This window comes from Vanellus vanellus (genome assembly GCF_965231255.1).
Source record: "Vanellus vanellus genome assembly, chromosome: 1".
NCBI classification, from domain to species: Eukaryota; Metazoa; Chordata; class Aves; order Charadriiformes; family Charadriidae; genus Vanellus; species Vanellus vanellus.
The window spans coordinates 55,659,673-55,681,064 of NC_138905.1; the positions used below are offsets into that span (position 1 = coordinate 55,659,673).

The 21,392-nt window shown below is 38.0% G+C and overlaps 1 protein-coding gene across 1 annotated transcript in view; it reads left to right on the plus strand.

Annotated features, from left to right (window-relative positions):
- IFT56 (intraflagellar transport 56) overlaps nucleotides 1-21,392 on the plus strand; it is a 51,902-nt gene that overhangs the window by 4,581 nt on the left and 25,929 nt on the right. Inside the window, exons 4-10 of the mRNA XM_082498706.1 lie at nucleotides 2,361-2,475; nucleotides 11,478-11,527; nucleotides 13,157-13,302; nucleotides 14,528-14,699; nucleotides 15,094-15,168; nucleotides 16,330-16,432; nucleotides 20,507-20,562. Coding sequence (XP_082354832.1) covers nucleotides 2,361-2,475; nucleotides 11,478-11,527; nucleotides 13,157-13,302; nucleotides 14,528-14,699; nucleotides 15,094-15,168; nucleotides 16,330-16,432; nucleotides 20,507-20,562 — 717 coding nt within the window. The remainder of the gene's footprint in view (nucleotides 1-2,360; nucleotides 2,476-11,477; nucleotides 11,528-13,156; nucleotides 13,303-14,527; nucleotides 14,700-15,093; nucleotides 15,169-16,329; nucleotides 16,433-20,506; nucleotides 20,563-21,392) is intronic.

The window sequence follows — 21,392 nt, forward strand, 5'->3', positions numbered from 1 at the left end:
CGTGTTGACCGTTGGGAAAGCTTTTGGAGTATTTAGTTAGTTTGGTTTTGTAGGTGTTTTGGGGAGGAGGCGGGGAAAGCTCTTGTGAAGTAGTCTTTGAGAGACTGATGTTGAATGCCTCTTAGTGAGGAAAGGGGCAACAGCACACAGTCTGGGCTCATGGCCCAGAACTACAGGGTAAGGAGCACTAATAGTCCTCATTTTTATTTGCTGTGTTTCCATAGATTCACATTGGTACTGCTAGAGCACTCTTTATTTATTGCTTGCTTTGAATGGCCAAGCCAGAACATAACTTGTGTTTATGCACTTTGTCTTTTCTAATTAATCTGCCTGAAGCCATAGCCGAAAGAGACCTTTGGGTGCAGTTAATCTGAAGGGATTTTGAAAGATTCCAGATGGTTGCAATAAACAGCAGTGGCCTGTCTCTCAGAGCTCCGTGACAGGCCGACGTCAAGATTGAACTGGCCTCAGTAGGAAAGGTTGGCCTCTATGTAAATGTTTTCTTTTTTTTTTTTTTTTTAAATTTTATTTATTTATTTATTTTAAATCTTCTTGAAAGACAGCTAGTCCCTGAAGTACTAGCAAGACTGAGCTGGCTTTTAAGGGCATACCTTACCACTATCTTCTCTGTTTGGGAGTGCAGTTTACTTTCACTTGGCAACAGAAAAAAAAAAAAAAAAAAAAAAAAGTTCTTTATGCTTGCAAACTATAAACGTTATTGTTGCCAGTTCTTGAGATTGACTATCCTTTGGGCACGGCTTTTTTTATGTAGTGCTATATATACATCTGTGCCTTTCTCCCAGAGGTAAGAAGTCTTCCACCATAGTGGAACAATCTGGTAAACTCTCCTTAGACAGAGGGAAATTCCAATTCATACATTTGAAGGAAGAGTACAGACTTGGCAAGAGGTTGTGTTGCTGGAAGGGACAAGAGGCTGGTGGTGAATAGGAGTATGTGGATGGCATTCTTTCAGCAGGTCTTGTAAGAATTTTGCGTGACCTTGCCCACTTTGCCTTATGCTGCTTGTTGGACATGGCTGGATGGAGAGCAGGAGCACCAGCAGGAGGCACTTTCACTGGGATGGTCCTTTCTAGTAATTTAACAGAAACCTGATAGAGGGAAAAAAAAAAAAAGACATCAAGTGGTCTCCCTGCCTCTGTTTTTAGTACCTATTGTTACACAGAGCAAAGATGTTTATCTTCAGGAATATCACTTGTTTATCACAAGTTTTCCTTCATTAAAAAAGTAGATATTGAAAGATTGATCTGTTAAATTTTTACTATTTCACAAATAACAAGAAGTGAAGCAGTTTATGTGGCAGTATTAAGGGATATGTAATGAATGTGGATTTGTAAGAGATATCATAATATGGTATCTAGTGGTTTTCTATAGCTGTTGGCTGTAAATCTTAAAATGGGAAATGATGAAGTTCGGCACAGTTTAGTAATATTTACCATAATTACATCTTTATACATTAGGAAATCTTGAATTTGCCCTATACCAACTTGTAGACTTGTATTTTAATGCAGTGGTCTCCAAACAATTTTGTTCTTGCACCCCTATCAGTAAAAACTTTTTGAGTATACACCCCCAATATACGTGTATACATATATATTTATAAATTATATATGTGTACTACTGTACTAATATATTATACAATTATAAGACATACACAAAAATATAAATTAAAAAATGATTAGATAAATATGAAATAAACACTATTTTAAAAATAATTATTTTTGTTATTAATTATTAAAAAAATTTTCTTCCTGTACCTGATGGTGTTGTCTTGTTATCACTGGGGTGCACACACCTCACTTTGGAGACCACGGTCTATACTAAGGCACAGGTTTGTAAAAACATGTTTAACTCTTGCTCCAGTAAGTATTCACAAAGATTTCCCTGGTGTTTATGGTTCCTAGTCTTTGACTGTAGGAGAAGTTAGAAAAGCATCAGAAAAGACTGAGGAATAGTTGGTTATGTTGGTGCCTTTATAACTTATTTATATTTATAAAAGATTAATATATTAAATAATATAGGTTTTATAAATAAATAATAATATAAATGATTTTTATATATTTATAACTTCAATTGTGACAGAATTCATGCTCCTACAGTGAAGATTTATAGCGCTGCTTGTCCCCATTGGCTGTTCTATTGGTGTAAACAAGAAAGAGTTAGGGACATATCTTAGGTTAAAATGTAATAGCTTAGTTGTAAGAACTACAGTGAACTTGTGAATAAGTCCTGTGATCCCAATAATTTAATGATAGGCTGTAAAATGGTAGAACTAAGAATGATACTTAATGCAAGTCTGTGCTATTACACATTTTTTAAGTCAGCCCTCTCTTCTGTTACAGGAATATGAGGCCTTAACCAACCAACCAGCTTGCAATCCAGATGTTTGGGTGAACCTTGCCTGTACGTACTTCTTTCTGGGAATGTATACGCAAGCTGAACAAGCAGCCTTGAAAGGTGAGATGTATGCCTCTGATGGAAAGGACTACTTGTTGAGTTGGCCACTTAAAGTGATTTCCAGTGAAAGTATTCAATGCTTTTTTTTCAGAGGAATAAAGGATACTTTTGAGCAAAGTTGTTTGGGGTTTGGTTTTTTTGGTTGTGGGGTTTTTGTTTGTTGTTCGGTTTTTTTCTTCATTTGAACGAAGAGTTATGATGCAGTTTGCTTCCTAAAAATACCTTGGGCAGGTGGAGCAGCTGGAACTGAAAGAAGCATCTGGAAAATAATTTCTCGTATTAATTTCTAAATACAAAACCCAGCATATGCTGACCAGCAACAGAAATTGATTCCATGTCTCCGAGCCAGTGCAGATGAAGCTAATTAAGCTAGTGAAATTATCAAAAAATAAGCATTTGAGAGAGTTCAGCATTCTCCCTGATGTGGACAAGAACTCTGTTTACATCGTTTGAGTGACTTAGTATGTGGTCTTGTTGCCTTATAAGTAAGATATTAGGTATGTGATTCTTCAAGGCGTGGAGTTCACTGCAGTCACAGCGTTACAATTCTACTTTAATCTGAACATGCATGGGATCATTTAAAGAGGAATGGAAATTAGTTTCCAAGGCAATTTTTACTGCCTAGAAATTTTTCTGCAATTTAATTTTGTTACCCATCACTTGCTATTTATCTTACTGATTTATATTGTTTCCCATAACCATAGTATCTCAGTGCTTTCTAAGTAGAATTAATAATAGTGAAGTTCTCAGTCAACTCATGACTCTTGTCTTTTTAGGATAAAACTCTTATTGAAGTATGGGTTTTCTCCTTTCTTTCTTTAGTCTTTTAGTCTCGGGCTGAAAATAGGATAGGGAGGAAATAATTGTGTACTTTCTGCTACTGTGGAGGAGCGGAGTGCCTTCAAAAAGGACAGTATTGTACTTTTTTTAGAAATAATTGGATTCTTTATCCCTTTAAAATCCTGTGAAAGATCATACTGAGCTCCAGTCCCGCAGCTGGAAATGTTTTGTTTCCAATTGTAAAAAAATCCATGCAGAACTTTGTTATGTGTATTGTTCAAGAGGTGTGTAAATTTCTAATATTCACAGATAATAATTTAATTTTTAATGTACCACAAATTTGAGCTTTGGAGATTACAATCTAGGACTTGAACTGGAATCTAAAAATAATTGGGTGATAGAGCTTGAGGTGTCACTGTGACCTAAACCATGGGGGAAGCAAGCGGCTGCATCCTGTACCAGTTGGAGTCATTGTCATCAGCTTCACATCATGTGAATTACAGTAAACCATTCTAGAGATGACAGATACACAGCTGGGTAGGCACCTTTATTAACTGTGAGCTGGAAATGAGGGAAGGTTAATTTTTTCATGCCACTTCAGATTAGTTCGTAGTATCATGGTAAGTGGCAGGGTAGGGGTTGTGGTTAGTGGCACTCGGGTGCTGGAGGCAAGGGCAGGAATATTAAGAAAGGAGTGCAAGAAGTAGGGAGTGTGGCTGACGGAGGGAACAGAGAATAATGGAGTTCTCACACTAGTAATACCAGTTCTGTATTTTATATAATTGTTTAAGAAGGACAGCATGCCAGTTTTTATAGTGAGGTACTAAACCTTTCTTGTGAGTACTATGATAGCGATGATTTCTGGCTACTTAAGCTTGGTGGGGAGGCAGTCACAGCTGAAGATTTGTAACACTTGCCCTTTCTCCACTGAAGGCTTCAGAGTGTTGTATATTCCTCTTTCCACTCTCATCACTTCAGTCTTTCTTACACTGAGGTTGGATCATTTTATTTTCACTCAAGAGATCCTCTTTCAGGTTTTTTTTACATCTTAGGATTGCATCACTTATCGTTGTTCACAGTGTATATATATATATGACAGCTGTTCACATGTTCAGTGTTCACAATATATATATATGACAGCTGAAGCCATGACATCTTCTGATCTATTCCGTGGTTTTGCAAAGATCTGGAAGAAGCAAAATATTTCACTGGATATAGACACAACAGGTGAAGTCTCTAGAAGAACACCATTTATCCAGTACTGCCTGGAATACTGCTGAAAAAAAATCATAGATGGTGTTAGTGTTGGGCTGCTTACCATTGCTATTTTGGGATTATTTTGCCTGAATTCTTGCATGCTGCTTGCTGTTTATTGCTGCTTAGCTCCTGAAAGTAGCATAACGCTAGAACAAATGATGGAGAAATAATCTATTTTCAGCTATAATTCTAGATTCCCACAGTGATAGAATCTCTGTGTGAAAGGGAACATATATGTCAGCTGGCTTTCTGGAATAGATTTTCCACGCAAACATGTAAATATCTAAAAAATCAAATAGAAGCTTCTTCTTGCCGGGTACTGTTGCTGTTGCTTAAGAAAATTATTGTTAACTGTCTGAGGAAAAATATGCAGGATATTTAAAAATTAGGAAATTAGCATTAAAAGCCATGAGGTAATTATTGCATTTCATACAAGATATGTAGTCCACAATCTTTTGTGGGGCAAGGTTTTATGTTTATTTATGAAGCATTCTCTTAGCTTCTCATTACTTAATTAAAACTTCATGGTACATACTCTCGGGAAAGAATAAATCTGTGTATCAAAAGCCATATAAACAAGAATTACTGCAAATATAACCTAAGAAGTGGAGCAAAAAGGTAATAAAGAAAAATCCTTCTTTGAAGGTTTTTCATTACACTTGTACTATCTCCTCTAGGCTTTCTTCCAAATTCCTTTCAGATATTTCTGGCTTCTCCTTTTTGCCTGCATTTTGCCTTACATTACAGTTACTAATGTTCCTGGATCTGAGGTGAAGGTAGAGTTTACTTCAAGTCAGCTACTGTTGTTTCATAGTCACCCCATAGTGAAGGTGCCAAGCGATGCTTTGTTTACTCCTTTGGCATCCATGCTCTCATACATTGGCTGAACATAAGTTTTCCATGCTCTGTGCTAGCCCATCTAGTCTTGGGAGAAGGAGGCTGAAAGTCTTCACCTTGGTTTAACAAATAATAATAACAAATTACCATTTTTTTAAATTATAAAAACACATAATCTCATGTTGCATTCCCAGTTCCTGTGCCTTGCAAAGGACAAGAACCAGAAGCTCAGCCTGGCACGCTTGCATGGTGATCCTGGCAATTGATCCTAGTGTTTAGAAGCCTGCATAGTGCTCTGAGAAGCCATTGGCTAGCACTGCATTAAGAAAAACACAAGAACTAAGTGTTCTCTTAAACCACAAAATGTGCATGTAAGTGGGGCTGCAGTTAAATGTGTTATGAAAAATAGTCTTCTTAGGATAAACGGAATTTTACAATTAAGTTTAAGATACATGCATAGACAGGGTTGTGTTCCTGAACCGGTCATTAAAATGTTTTGGTTTGGGTTTGGTTTTGGTTTGTTTGGGGATTTTTTTCTCCCTTCTGATTTTTGGTGGGCAAAGCTTTGTAATTACTTTACTTCTTCACAACTCTGCATGTGTCAGATCTGAATGTGGTTTAACTGAACAGAGATACTTCTCGTTTCACAGCCTGTGCTGAAAGGAGCAATATTATACAAAAGCAGAACAGAAATGGGTTAGGAAAAACAATGACGTTTTCCAAACCAGTTTTGCTTGTGCATGTACCAGTGTTTGCCAGGTGTCAGATAGTTGTCACCAGTGAAAATGTGCAGTTACAAGCAGGCATGGAAAAGTTGCTGTGTTTTCTTTTTCTTTAGACTGCATGTTCACCTACATGCAAAATTATCTGCTTTCTGCTTGTACTGTTTTTCTTGAGAACAGTAGTTCATTTTCATTGCGTTTTAGCTGTGGTTTTGAACCAGCAGGGTTTGATATATGGAACTTTCAAAGTGTGCAAGTGAAAATATCAATTTATCAATATTTCAACTTTAAAAACTACTAACCTTACTTTCTTGTTTTGCTTTTTAAAGTATAGTGGAAGCTACAGAACAGGAATATTTGATAGGTTGTTGCTTCAATGATCTTTAACTTACATGACTGAAATTAAGCGTGTATATATTACAAGTAACTCAACATAGTTGAATTGTCTTTTAAGTATTTTGGGAATGGGAAAATTTCAGTGAATGTCCTCTGTAAATTTCATTCAAGAAAATTCTAAACAGTTCAGCTATTCAAGTGTGTGTAAGTGTGAACCTCACTGTTGGACCATGTGTTTTCCTGTCATTTTCCCATACCCTTGCATTTTCCCTCCACCAGTGGGACTGTGGTTCTGAGGCACAGAGAGCTTCATTCAGCTACTGTACTCAGGTGAGCAGGGAGTTGTTTCTCAAGGACAGGAGAATAAGGTTTCCTCTGATCATATTTTCTGTGCTGTCAGTCTGGAGCCTTCTCAGCGCTATTCCATTCCTACCAGCTCCTGCTATGTTTGTTTAAGATGTGTTCTACATCTCTTAATGTGTGAAGTGCTGCTATAGCGTATGCATTATGTCTGCTAGATGGGATTTGTTAATGCTGGATGCATGACCAGCATTGCCTCTCACTCTTACGAGAGGGCACAAATGCCAGGTTGTCCATGACTGTATTTCATCACCTTACTGCCTGTGGAACCAATATAGAACCTACCAAGAGTCTGAGCTGCCATTTTTAGTGGGATTAACTTTTTGTTTAATAACTTGTGAAGATAACTGTCTTCATTCTTATTGTAGCTGTTTATTATATTTGAACAAATACTTCAGTAGGTTCCTGTTCAGTGTCAGCACATAAAAATATACAGAACACTTTTAAAATCAATGTTAACTATGACTTAAGTGCCTGGAACATCAGCACAAAATTATAGTGTAGGAATATCGGCGTGTTTCCTTGCTGGAAAGAGATATATCCTATCCAGCTACTTCAGTGATGTCTTCAGCACAAGGCCAATATGAGACATGGAGCAGGGTCCAATTTGTTGCCATGTGGCACTGTCATCATGTTTGTTATGATCCCTAGATTGCTTAGTACTGATTTAAAAACAAAAACAAAGAAACCCTGTACAGTCATCTTCTTGAAAAAGTAGTACAGGAAAAGACTTGCTTCCTTGTGGCATTAATAGATCAGTGACAATGAAATTCGGCAGCAGCAAAGTAATAAAAGAGCAAGCCTAAAGTCCCTTAAAAATCGTTATCGCTGATGAGGCAGTTGTATCACTTCCTGCTTCAGTGATTGACAACAGCTTTATCCAATAGTCATAACCAAATTCTTTCTGGAAACTAATCTGACCTTGTTCATATGTTTCCTTGTCTTCCTCAAAAAATGCATTTAGCACTGGGAGAGAAGAAACTGCTGATATTGAATGTTTTCATGGTTCTGCTTACTGTATGGACAGGACTATATTCTGGGGGGGTTTGCCTCTCTCCTTCTCTAGATGGTATTAGGTAGAAGTGTCTTTCTTTAAAGAATATCAAATATATAGTATCTTATAATGTCTTATGAAGCAGGACATTTTTTCTCCCTCCGTATATCTAGCTATGCACACCATCAGAACTCAGCTTTCATCTTTTGCCTGGTTTTAGGTGTCAAATCATGTGGACTAACCCTCCAGCTTTTGCCAAGAAGTAAATAATAATTTTGATGTCAGATCAGATGCCAGGTTTGCAAGGGCAGCACTGCAGTCATTGGTTGACCAGTGAAACAAGAATTCTTCCATTTAGATTCTTGAGGGAGTATTGTTTGGAAGTCATAATTTTCACAGTGAAATTAATGCTAAAACCCACTCAAAAAAAAAAAAAAAAGGAACAACCCACCCCCCAAAAAAACCAAAACCTACTCAAAAAAAGGAACATTGGTATCTTTTCCCATAGTACTGTGATTACGCAATATGTTATTTTCAGTGTAAATCCCACAATCTGTCCTGCTTGTATTTTTGGAGTCTTTGATGACCAAGTGTTTTGAATTGTAAAGGGTGGTGGTGGTTGGTTTAAGTTTTGCACAAAAGCACATGTGGGGTCCATCTGCAGCCCTTCTAAACTTTTATATTAAAACCTATCAATTAATGGTGGGGCACATGTGGAGTTACTACAGTGTGATTGCTGACATTTTGAAGAACATGCATTTAAATTAAAGTACTCTAACTTTCTAACTCAACAGATTAAATAATTTTGAGAATGTAGTATCGTGTCAGTTATACTACTGCTGCTGCTTATAAAATATTGATTGTAGATTAGAAAACCTTTCTGTTCTTTAATAATTAGGCTAATGAGAATTCCCACATATATCCTAGATTGAAGACTGTTTAGGTTCTTAACAACTTGGTGCTCTGTTAGTAATACCTTGCAAGATCTGGTGGTTTTGTGAGGATGCTCTCATACCGCCTTTGCCTTTTGGGACTTCTCTGTTCTAGCAGTTCTTGAAAGATACAATGCACTGTCCTCTTTTTCTAGGAACGCGGTTAAATAACACAGGTTGGGAAGGAGGAAAGGGGAGAAATAATTGCTATACCTATCAGAAGTAGGTGGACAGTTGTACACTGCCAACCTGATGAGAATGGCCTGGGTTTTGGCATTGTCTGCTGTGTTACAAAGTTTTCTTACTATGTGGAGAAAGAGTGAGAAGTCTGGAAATCTCTCCCTAAATTGCTTTAAAAAAAATATCTAACTTATCAGTAGAAAATACCATCTTGGAAGGGGGGAGGGAAGAGGTTTCGGTGGTTTGAGCCCTCCTTCATGGTTCAGGATGTCAGAAGAATTATAGCCTTGTGTTACAGGCCATTGCTTTGCTAACTCTGCACTTTCATGGCCTCATAAACAGTAAGTAATTCTGCTTTTTGTAAAGATTCCATGTACATCCTTTCTGTGGAACATAGGTTGCCAGCTGTTTGGTCTGAGCAAGAATGAGAGTGCTCATTAGCTGAGTAGGCTAAAGAAAATACAGGAAACAAGGGAAGGCTTTTTGGAAGATTGCTTGAAAAGAAATTAATAGCTCTGTTGGATGAAGACCTTTGTCACTTTTAGTGGAACACAAGGCTCTCTCTAGTGACTTAAAGCTCTACAGTTAACGATTTGTGTCATATGGAATTCCTAATCCTGCTAGAGCAAGAAATTTCATGAACTTTAGTGGCTGTAGGAAGATGTCTACTATAAACCTCTTGCCATATCTTAGGTTGAATCTTGTCTGCTTTGACTGCAGGATACTTTCATGTGCCTTTTGTTCTTAAGGACCGAAGAAATATTAGAACTAAGTGTAATATAATGTGCATACATAACAAAATGGTAGCAACAATGGGTTTTGCAATACACTGGAAGTTGACAAGATTCCTGGAATTATGAATCACAACTTACTTCAAATGTGACAGATCATAGAAGGAGCCTTGATTATGGGTGGCTGCTTTTTATTTTGGAAAAGATGCTGTGCTGTGTGTCACAAAAAAAAACCCGGAGAATTATCCAGAAAGCAGGGAAATGATAGTGCAGTTCATAAAAGTTTTAAGGCTTGTGGAAGACAGAGGCCAAAGAAAAGTTATTTTCAACAGGGATTTCAAAAGAAATGGTCAGGGAATGAAGACAGGAAGCAGGAAGCACCTGGATGAAAAGAAAGTTATCAGAAGTAGTCAACATGGATTCACTAAGGGGAAGTCGTGTCTGATTAATCTGATAGCATCCTATGATGAAGTGACTAGATGGGTGGATGAGGGGAGGGCAGTGGATGTTGTCTACCTTGACTTTGGCAAGGCTTTCGACACTGTCTCCCACATCATCCTCACATGCAAGCTTAGGAAGTGCGGGCTAGATGTATGGACAGTGGGGTGGATTGAGAACTGGCTGACAGAGCTCAGAGGGTTGTGGTTAGTGGTGCAGAGTCTAGTTGGAGGTCAGTAACAAGTGGTGTCCCTCAAGGGTCAGTACTGGGTCCAGTCCTGCTCAATATATTCATCGATGATCTGGATGAAGGGATAGAGTGTACAATCAGCAAGTTTGCTGATGACACTAAACTGGGAGGAGTGGCTGACACGCCAGAAGGCTGTGCTGCTTTACAGCGTGACCTGGACAGGCTGGAGAGTTGGGCAGGGAGGAACCTAATGAAATTCAACAAGGGTAAATGTAGGGTACTGCATCTGGGGAGGAATAACCCCGTGCATCAGTACAGGTTGGGGGCTGACTTCCTGGAGAGCAGCTCTGTGGAAAGGGACTTGGGAGTCCTGGTGGACAACAGGATGACCATGAGCCAGCAATGTGCCCTGGCGGCCAAGAGGGCCAATGGTATCCTGGGGTGCATCAAAAAGAGTGTGGCCAGCAGGTCGAGGGACGTCATCCTCCCCCTCTACTCTGCCCTGGTGAGGCCGCATCTGGAGTACTGTGTCCAGTTCTGGGCTTTCCAGTTCAAGAAAGACAGGGAACTGCTGGAGAGGGTGCAGCATAGGGCTACGAAGATGATTAGGGGATTAGAACATCTTTCATAAGAGGAAAGGCTGAGGAACTTGGGTCTCTTTAGTCTAGAGAAAAGAAGAATGAGGGGGGATCTTATTAATGCTTTCAAATACTTAAAGGGAGGATGCCAGAGGGATGGGAGGGGTCTTTTTTCAGTGGTGCCCATTGATAGGACGAGGGGTAATGGGCACAAGCTTGAACATAGGAAGTTCCATCTTAACATGAGGACGAACTTCTTCACTTTGAGGGTAGTGGAGCACTGGAACAGGCTGCCCAGAGAGGTTGTGGAGTCTCCCACTCTGGAGACGTTCAAAACCCGCCTGGATGCTGTCCTGTGCAACCTGTTGTAGGTGACCCTGCTCTGGCAGGGGGGTTGAACTAGATGATCTCCAGAGGTCCCTTCCAACCCTGACTATTCTGTGATTCTGTGACTCTGTGATTCTGTGAAGGCCTTTAAGCCACTCTAAAATTGGTGGAGCCTGCCCGGGGCATGACCTGCAAAGGCTGTGACAGTGAAGAACTGTACTTGGGCTAGTTAATGAAAGAATATGGGTTCATGCATGTCTATTGAGAAAGAGAGTTAAAAATAAAAAAGAGACACTCTGAGTTGTTGATTGCTGCATTACTTACTGAATTTTCCTTTCAGCACCTAAGAGTCGTCTCCAGAACCGTTTACTCTTTCACCTGGCACATAAGGTATGATGTCTTTTCTTCACTTATGCTTTTTTTGTTTTCTTTTCAATTTGGTAATGTGTAATTTATGCTGGCAACCTGGTAGAATAATTAAAATGGCTGTGGTGGCAGGAGAACAAACGTTTTCCACAACCGTCCTACTGTATTAAAATGTGGAGGAGAAAGTAAGTGTGAAAACATGATCTCAGAATAGATGCCCTCAGCATGTATCTAAGGAAAGTCTCACCAATGCACTTCACATAAGTCATACAACAAGAGCCGATGGTATTTTTGATGACAAGGAACCTGAAACTTGAATAGAATCAGAAATGCATAAGCCACTATTTTTATTTTTCTCTGAAGTGTACCAAGTTTTCCTAACTTGCAGCTGTCTTATACTTAGCAATTTGACCAAAATGGTCTGTATGCTATTACTGATCCTCCTAAGTCAGTATCCAAGAAGTAATATTGTTTATAGCATGAAATTTACTTTCATTTCAACAACAATTAAGTGCTTATTTCACTTGCTACACATAGCTATCTTCCCTTGTGCTACACATAGCTATCTTCCCTTCCTATTGTACTACTGAAGAGACTCAGTTTTGGGTGAAAGTATAAGTCCTGAATGTTAGCTTTGATGTCACATTCTTTTTACTTAAATCTCTGTTAAGTTTAACAGAGAAATCTTAAAATATCTTTGTAGTGGCACTGGCACTTACAGGTGTCTGTGATAAAGAGAAGTTGAATAATTCCTAGTTCACCTAGTTAGTCTTTAATAACTAATAAAGGGTTTTATGAAACTATGAAGCCCATTGCCTTTAGTTCTGTTAAGCAACTTCTCTTGCCTTTGTACTGGAGTATCGTTTTGTCACTGACTCAAAGAGGGTGGGGAAAGGATTTGAAGTAAACCGAGCAAATAGATTAAAAACAAATACATAAGATAGAATTTGTGTGTAAGAGAAATTCATAATTGCTGTTGAATCAGCAGAACCAGCAAAGCAAAGCACTGGAATAAGTAAGAGATCTGAGTAGACTGATTAGGTGAATACCCTCAACTTCACTATTGTAATACAAATATAACGTATATGTTTAACTCTGTTCCTTGTTTTTATCCTTGCATGTTAAAAGCATTGCTGTACAGCATGTAAAAAGAAACTGCGTAGTAAGAGAAACTGGAATTTTAAGGGGCTGATGAGAGAGAATTTGTTAGTGCTGTGAAGAAGCCTTGTGAAAATTAGTGCTTGTGTGTTGGCAAGTCTTGCATTTTTCTGCAATCCACAAGAAATAAGATTTGGATCTACAAACAGCAAAATTTCTGCTGGCTCGAATAATAACAGTCAAATCTTCTGTTGTGAAATAATTAATTCAGCTCTTCCCCTCCTATCCATCAAGGCATGTGACATGTAATTATGTCTAAATCACACTTTAAAGGAAAATGTACTAAGTTTTAGCCTCACATTGATCTAGTTTCAACTGGTCTGCCTCTTTAATGTTTGGCTTTCTCCGCTGGTCAAATTAACTTTAAAGTAACAGAGTTTTTCCAGATGTTTAATACAAATCACCTGCTGTTTGCCAGCAAGGACAAAACTAATCCCGTGAGAACAACATTTTAATTAGCTGAACTTTTCTGAGAATGTGTCACATTCTTTTTAGTTCAGTGATGAGAAGAAACTGATGAGCTCTCACCAGAATCTGCAAGACATTACAGAAGATCAACTTAGCTTGGCATCTATCCACTACATGCGGTCCCACTACCAAGAAGCTATTGATATCTACAAACGCATTCTTCTTGATAATCGGTGGGGATCTCTACTATAAACCTTATTGCAGTGTTTCTGATACTGACAGTATTTGAATTCCATTTAGTTGCTTGAAAGTAGGAATTTTCCCCAATAACTATGTCCCTTTCCCACTGCAAAATGTGCACAAGTTGCAGCCCCTTCAATTTTGTTCATTGCAAAGCATTATTGAAAAATGGATGTTTAAAAAGAAGTCTGGTCTCTGTTACTTTCTTTTAGTGATATTTTCATGTAATTAATTCTTTTTTTTTTTCTTATTTTGTTACTTACTACTTCTGAAATTATCTATAGTTATGTATCTGCTATGTCTTTTTTCCCCTCTGATGGCCGGACTGGTGACCCTTGTTTGTGGTTATCGACTTCTCCTTCACCTTAGCCTTTCTAAGAAGGGTTCAGTTCTTAATTTTTATGTAGAGAGTTCCTTGCATTCCTTTCAGTCTGAAGTTCTTTCCATTTCTACTTATGCTGCTATGACACTTGTTGCTGCTTTTTCCTATCATATTCTGCAAGTTCTTAGTTCAGAACTTAATAAGGAACAAATGGAATTCTTAAGTGGCTGGAAGAATTGTTTAGTAAAATAGAAACTGCTGTCCCAGAATACATAGCTATCTTTTGGCAGTATCTCCTCTTGAATGTTTCGGAGAAGTCCATCATGATGTATATAAGTATGTCATGTAATGCTTGGGGAAGAGATTTTTAACTTCCAAGTCCTGTGGAAGCAATCACTCAAAGCTAAATGAGTAACCGAGTAACCTTCAAAACAATTATCCTTTTACTTACTGTTTCCACAAATGCCTGCCTTATTTCTGTCTCTAGTTCTTCTGGCTTGATAGCTTGTAAAAGCAAGGATTTTTGGAAATAATTGTATTTGGTATAAGATAATAAGATCCATGAAAATATTTTGAAATTTTTATGTGCATATTAAATGTTTTTGAATATATTGGATAGAAAATCCTATTCTGCCAGGCCAAATCCAGTGCTCATGCTCTGTGCATTTCCCTAGTGTGAAGTTAGCCAAAAACTAATGTGAACCTGGATCTGGATCTGTGCAATCTTAACTAACAAACTAGAACTCTAAAAGCTCTAAGCATTTCTCAGAAACCCCCGTTTTAATGTGCTTGTAAAAGATGTATAGACATGTGAGAGCTTTATCACTGATTTTAATGTTCTGTAGTATAACTATCTGGTGGGATTTAAATGTTCTCTTTAATCCTCTTTCCTGCAGGGAATACCTGGCTCTGAATGTATATGTGGCCCTATGCTATTACAAACTGGATTACTATGATGTATCACAGGAAGTGCTAGCTGTTTATCTTCAGCAAGTTCCTGACAGCACCATTGCTCTTAACCTTAAGGCTTGTAACCATTTCCGACTTTACAATGGGAAGGCTGCTGAGGTATCTATTGGACAGCCCTTCAGTTCACCTTTATTTTAGTTCAAGATTCCATACAGGTTTCTTTTCCTTGTTATCTGTCTTAATCAGTACTGTTGATAAAGTCCTTTATCTTGTCATTGTGTCCTTCTCTTAAGAATGTCACCTATTTTAGTTTCCCTGGTATTAAACCATCTGTTTACAGGTGTACACAGTGGTCTTACAGTTTTCCCAGTCCACTTTTGACCTTGTGTCTATATGTATTATCCATCACAAAGAAGTGGGAGGGCAAATATCTTCCAGTGACAGCACTGCTGGTGATGTCTTTCTATCAGCTTTTGGGCTCATATGAAGCTACATTTAAGTTTGTGTGCTCTTCCGTTTTCGTGTTAAAATTCTGCAATGTACGTAATTCCAGGCAGAGCTCAAGAACTTGACGGAGAGTGCCTCATCGTCTTTTGAGTTTGGTAAGGAACTCATTAAGCATAATCTGGTGAGTAATGTATTTCTCAGATTTAATATGAACTGCAGGCATTTGTAGAGCTTTGCTTGATGATTCATAAAATTGAATATTTTGGGAATTGTAGATCCAATTGAATCTCTGCTGCCATATGAATCCCATTCCAGAAATCCTACCTGTATAATTGATGTTCCATCAAGTATATTTTTTTCCTGGAATTTTTCCCTATCAATTTGAGACTGTGTCAAAAACATAATAATCCTGTTGTTTTTACCCCTGAAGGCATATCAAAATAATTAATGTCCTGTGAGAATACCTTTGCAAGATATTTTGTGGAGCCCAGTCAATAAGGACACTGTAGAAACAAGTCAGAATGCATGACCCTGAACTCTTATTTAGTATAACAGAAACGGGTGTGGAATTAAGAAAACAGTCTTCATCCAAAAAGTACTAAACAAGGAGTCCATAGGGAAAAAGATTCTGATAAAAACCAAAATACTTGTGTGTTCTGCAGTAAACGAGTCTCTAATCACCTGCAGTGGTGATACTACTTTGCTAAACAAACCGTAACAGTAGATTTATTTCACAATGGGCAGTTGCTTGCTTTGTCGTTTTTCAAGAGCAGTCACAACAAGCTAACACTTTCTTCCCCAAGAGTTAACTGCTTTCAAATTGGACTTTTGTAAGTTAACATTCTTTATCTTGAATGTTGGTCTTTTTGTTAGTGGTGTATTGAATGTTAGATTTTGTTGGAGGAACTGTCATGTGAAACTGAAGTATAAAGAATCGACTGCTCCTGATCATTTTAGGATCTTGCGGCATTCTAAATAAATATAGAGTTGTTAGCCTATTTTTTTTCACATGAATAAGCAAATTGTAACTATGTATTCCCCTCACTCTTGTGAGACCATATTATTTTTTAAAATCTTTGATGTATAATGTATCACTGGTTTTAGCTGCTAAAAGCTGAAATAAGTTAATCTTTACTGATGGATTAAATATTTTATATTCTTCAGAATAAAGATTGTCATAAGTTGTAATTCTATAGTTATATTAAAGAAGGGATTATGCTAATACCAGTACCACTGACCTTTTCCTACTAATATAGGAATCTAAGGATTAATTTCCTTGAATTAAGAGATCATAAGATAAGATTTTAATACATAGTTATCAATAGGCTGTTTTTCTGTCCAGGTGGTGTTCCGAGGAGGAGAAGGGGCTTTGCAGGTCCTGCCTCCTCTGGTTGATGTTATTCCCGAGGCAAGACTGAATCTTGTGATTTACTATCTCCGGCAAGGTAAATACACCTTCCTCCATCTCTTTCATAGCTTTAGGGATGACTTTCATTCATCTGATCTCCACTGACTATTCCATGAAATGCTTTTTTTTTTTTTTTCTTTGCAGTAAAATGTAATTTATTTCATTTTCTGTTCCTCTGGAAAATAGTGATGTAAGACTTCCATGGCTTGCAGAGAAGGGCTTTAATTGTGTGCTGTCAAATAAATCTACTTCAGCAGAGTAGGTTCCTTGGGTTCCTTGGGTTGCGGGAGATGGCTTTGGGGGTGGTGGTGTTCATATGTTTATAGTGAGAGGACCTCTCTGCCTGAACGTGTGAGAATGGTAGGCATATGTCCTATGAAGGCAAGGATGACTATTTCTGTAAATACAGCACACACAGAGTATGAGCCAAAGTGGCTGTGAATAAGGCTGCAGTTTGAGAACAAGACATTTAACTCCAAATGTACTTTACAACTCTTAAAGAATGCAGGTAGGTAGCCAGAATCGGTTGGAAAGGATTTTTCTACTTGTTTCTCTCCTTAGTTGGCTGACTCCTTTGAATTTTATCTGAGTTTAGTTTCAGTGCCGTTCCTATTCTCCCATTGTGTTCCTTTATTCAACAGTGGGTTAACTGGCTGAGTGATGAATAGGTGTTAACTGCAGTCATCTAATATAAGGTGACATGATGATCGCTTTTCCATCTACTGCTTTCTTGTAAGCCTTGTATTTTGTCACGGTGTTTAAATGATCAGAGCATCTGAAAGCAGAAAAATGTCTTTTCTTAGTTTTTAAATAAATAAAGTCCATGCCTGCGATTTTTTTTTTCCAAAATGTTGAAAACTTACCAGGAAATAACGAGATGTATTCTGCTGGCAGAAGTAAGTCATACCAACTTTATATTCTTTGCATCCCAATAAGTTCATCAGAGAATCTGAACATACATAACCATAGTACATTGACAAAGCTCTTTGAGGTTTTTATAGTGTGATTGATTTGGAATTTCAGGTACTCATTCTAAGTAACATCTTTATGATTTGTAACCAACAAGGTTAGTGAGACTTAATCTTTGTAGTTGGTTCTCTGGTGCTCAGTTGTATCCAAGACTGCTTCTTTTGTCTGCATGTGCTGCCTCATCATTTCAGTTCAGCTGAGACTCTGTCAAATTTTAGAAAATCTCACTACTAATGACTACTGGCAGTTACAGAAATTCTTATTGCAGCTAATACTGTGCAATAAAAATCTAATTAATCTGACTTTGCTAATCTGCAGTTATCACAGTCTTCACAAAATGGCAATTCTCTACCTATTTTGTTTTATTTGATACTAGAGAATGACAATAAGCTTATTTATATTTCATATGAGGTTATTTAAATCTCATCATGGCTGTAAATTAGGTAAATGTAAAAGTAAATTCAAATGGTGACAATTATATATTATTAACAGTACATTATCACCTGCCTTATATTGTATCAATTTATAGAGTTCTAGGTAAATAACAGAATCAGATTATTAGTGAGAAGGGTCCTCTGGAGATCTCTAGCACATTTTATTCAAGGCAGGTCCAATTAGATCAGGTTGCTTAGAGTCTTGTCCAGACAAGCATCTAGTCAGAACTTCCTCTGCTCCACCTTGTGTCCACTGCCTTTCATCTCTACCTATGGACTCTCTCCATCTTATGTGTACCCTCCCATTAGTTAGTTCTAGATAGCAATAAGATGTCCCTTGAGCCTTCTCTGAAAGCTAAGCAAATGCAGTTCACAATCTCTCCTCAGCCCCTTACCTGCCTTGGGCGCCCTCAGGTGGGCTCACTCCAATATTTCAATGTCTGTCTCGATGGAGGAATCCCCAAATCGGACACAGTACTCCAGGTGCAAACTCACAAGTCCCAAATAGAGAAGAAACCCTTCCCTTGCGCTAATGGTTACATTCTTGCTAATACAATCCAGTGTGCAGTTGGCCTGAGTTGCTGCAAGGGTGCATTGTCTGTCAGGATCTCCAGATTGTCTTTTAGCCCATCAGCCCCCCGCCTGTCTTGTTGCTTAGGGTTGTTTCAAACCAAGCAGGATGCAGGACTTGCATTTTGCGTCCATTGAACTTCATGAGATTTCTTTCAGCCCATTTTTTCAGCCTGTTGAGCTTCTCAATAATTGCGAGCTTTCTCCCCAGTCTCTTATCATCTGCAAACTTGCTGAGACTACCCTCTATCCTGTCATCTAGGTCATTAATATAAGACAATCAACAGTATCAATCCCTCAGGGATTCGATTAGTAATGAGCCACCAGTTGGACTTTGTACAACCGATCACCATCCTTTGGCAGTCCAGACAGTTTTCCATTCCTTTATCATCTTACTTAGCCAGTCCTATCTCTCAAGTTTGGCTATGACAAAGGTATGAGACCATGTCAAAGACCTTGCTAAAGCCAAGGTATACACCATCCACTACTATCCCTTTATCCATACAACCAGTCATACATTGGCTTAGTCAGTACACTTTGGAATTGATAAATCTATGGCTGCTGTTCCCAGCCATCTTTCTGTCCAGTATTATAGTTGCCTATATCACTATAGGTAACACTGGTATTATTACCAATTTTCTTGCCCAATAATATTCTTAATAATAATATACGTTTCAAATTAACTTCTACTTACACAGAAGCAAAGTAAGTCTTCTGCATCACTTAAATATGAGTCTTGTTTATTCATTTGCTGTCAACCTTGCAGTAATTTTCATTAGTTAGGTTCTGTTCTTCACTGTGGTAGACATATGACTTGCATACTGGCAAAGGAGCCCAAGGGGAATTAGGATTAAAACCTCCTTCCTGTTTTAAAGTCTTGGTAGTGTAGCAGCATCAGTTAAGAATGTGAGAAATCATTACTTCTGATGACTACAGCTGTCTCTCCAAAACCTACAAGGTCTCCAATAAAGGTAGGCTTGTGTTAAGACATGCTCTGAACTGGAGTAACTGAAGCACAAACGTGCATCCTATGTTTTTCAGCTCCTTAAGGTGACTCTTAGTAGGGTTTGGGGCCAGGTATCCAGTCATAATATGCTCCAGTGAGATTTGCTAGAGACTTCTGTTGGAGCCTGAAGTGCATAGTTCTGTGTTGATGGCCTACACTGATGAAAATAAGGGCTGCTGTCATTTTTTTTTTTTTTTGGTGTTGGTTGTTAGTGAGCTGAGTTTGCAAAAAATAACAGAAACCCTATTTCTATTTAAAAAAAAAAAAAAAAAAAAAGAGTAAGCGATAATTTTTGGCTAGTGTAGTACCTTGTGCTGGCTTACTACATGACTCCTAAAGGGAATGGGAAGGAAAAAAAGAGGGCTCCAATGTATATTGCCTTAAGTCACCCTGGAGTACTGTCCCCACAGTGTATGGATGGTATGTACTAGCAAAAAAAAGTTTTGTTTGATAAGGCTTGTTATTATAGGCAGCTGGTATAATGCTGTATTAACAAAATTTTGCCATTAAAAAGGGCATATTCACTAGGTTGGGTTACTAAGCAGACCATAGTGCCAACATCTTTTTTGATTTAGGTGAAGGTTAGGATCTTTTCAGCTTACTTATTTCTTCAGTGGGAAGGAAGTTATTTATTGAATTCAAACTTTACATTTAAACTTTAATACCAGTAATGCTTCATGCTTGTTAGAATTAGGATCAGGTACGAGCTGCTGGACAGATTTTGAAATATTGATAAGGAAAAGATAAAGTTTCCCTTCAGAATCATGTTACCCTGTCCTCCTTGAGGGGTAAATAAATATGAGAAAAGACAGGAAGATGATGGATTTATTCTCTTGACCTTGTACTGTTGAGAAGGCAGCCACTGGATTATGAACAAGGGGGCCAAGTCATCTCTACTAGGAAAATTCTAGTAATAAAGAAGCTATTACTCACTCCATGTTTGTTATTTAAGTTCTAGAAAACCATCACCATTGTGATATAAACTCACAATGATTTATAGTTACCTTTCTCCTCCTGTCTAAGTGCTTTATTTCTTAGTCTGTGACTATTGGGGAATGTTGTAGAGGATGAGTGATTTGTTGTAATACAGTGTGCTATGGATTGTCATGCATTCTAACCTCTGGTATTTCAGATGATGTGCAGGAGGCTTATAACCTGATTAAGGACCTGGAACCTACAGCTCCACAGGTAATTGGAAACTGATGTCATGGTACATAAAGGCAGAGGTTATAAGTTGGTATGAAATCTGCCACATACAAAACTAGTACCCTGAGGACAGCTTGCCCCATTCTCACTTTTAAAATTCTTGTTTTTTCCATCTTTTTATCAACAATAGACTTAATGTGCATAAAGTATTATATATGAGCATATATGAGTACTTAGCATGTTTATTGCCATACCATCTGGGGTCAATAAGAATATAGCTCTGTTTTGTGCAGGCTGACCATTAGTGCATAGATAAAAGCCCTCTTCCAACTACAGCTACTTGTCAGTTCTGCCCTGGTGACGGTTACCATCCTGCAGATCTAGTAGCTCAGATGCTCGTGTGGTTTGTCCTGAAGCCATTTAAATAAAAATGAGGTAGATTAGATTAAACAGTTTAAATAATAGGTCTTTTCTAATTCCATCTCACTTTGGCTGCAGTGAGTGAAAACCGCAGTGTCCCTTGGCTGCTACTGTAATTTTCTTTTGTGGCTGTTCCAACATCTTTAGTCTCTGATTTATTCCTCTTTGCAGTTTATTTTCCAAAGGTCACATAGCTGAGCATGAAAGGGACATTTCATGAGTCTGTGTGAGGATTAGATGAAGAGAGGAAAAAGGAAAACCTCAAGAACACAGATCTGGTGACTCTGTGCTGAGGAGTATCTTCTGCTGTTGCTTTTCACTTCTTGCATTTTTCAGTATAGCAGGACTTACTTGAACAGTTTTCTACAGTGATTGGTCCTTTAGCCTCCGTTTTCCTTGTATATGTGCCTAATATAAATAACATAATATCATTCTTGATCACATTTTGAAAT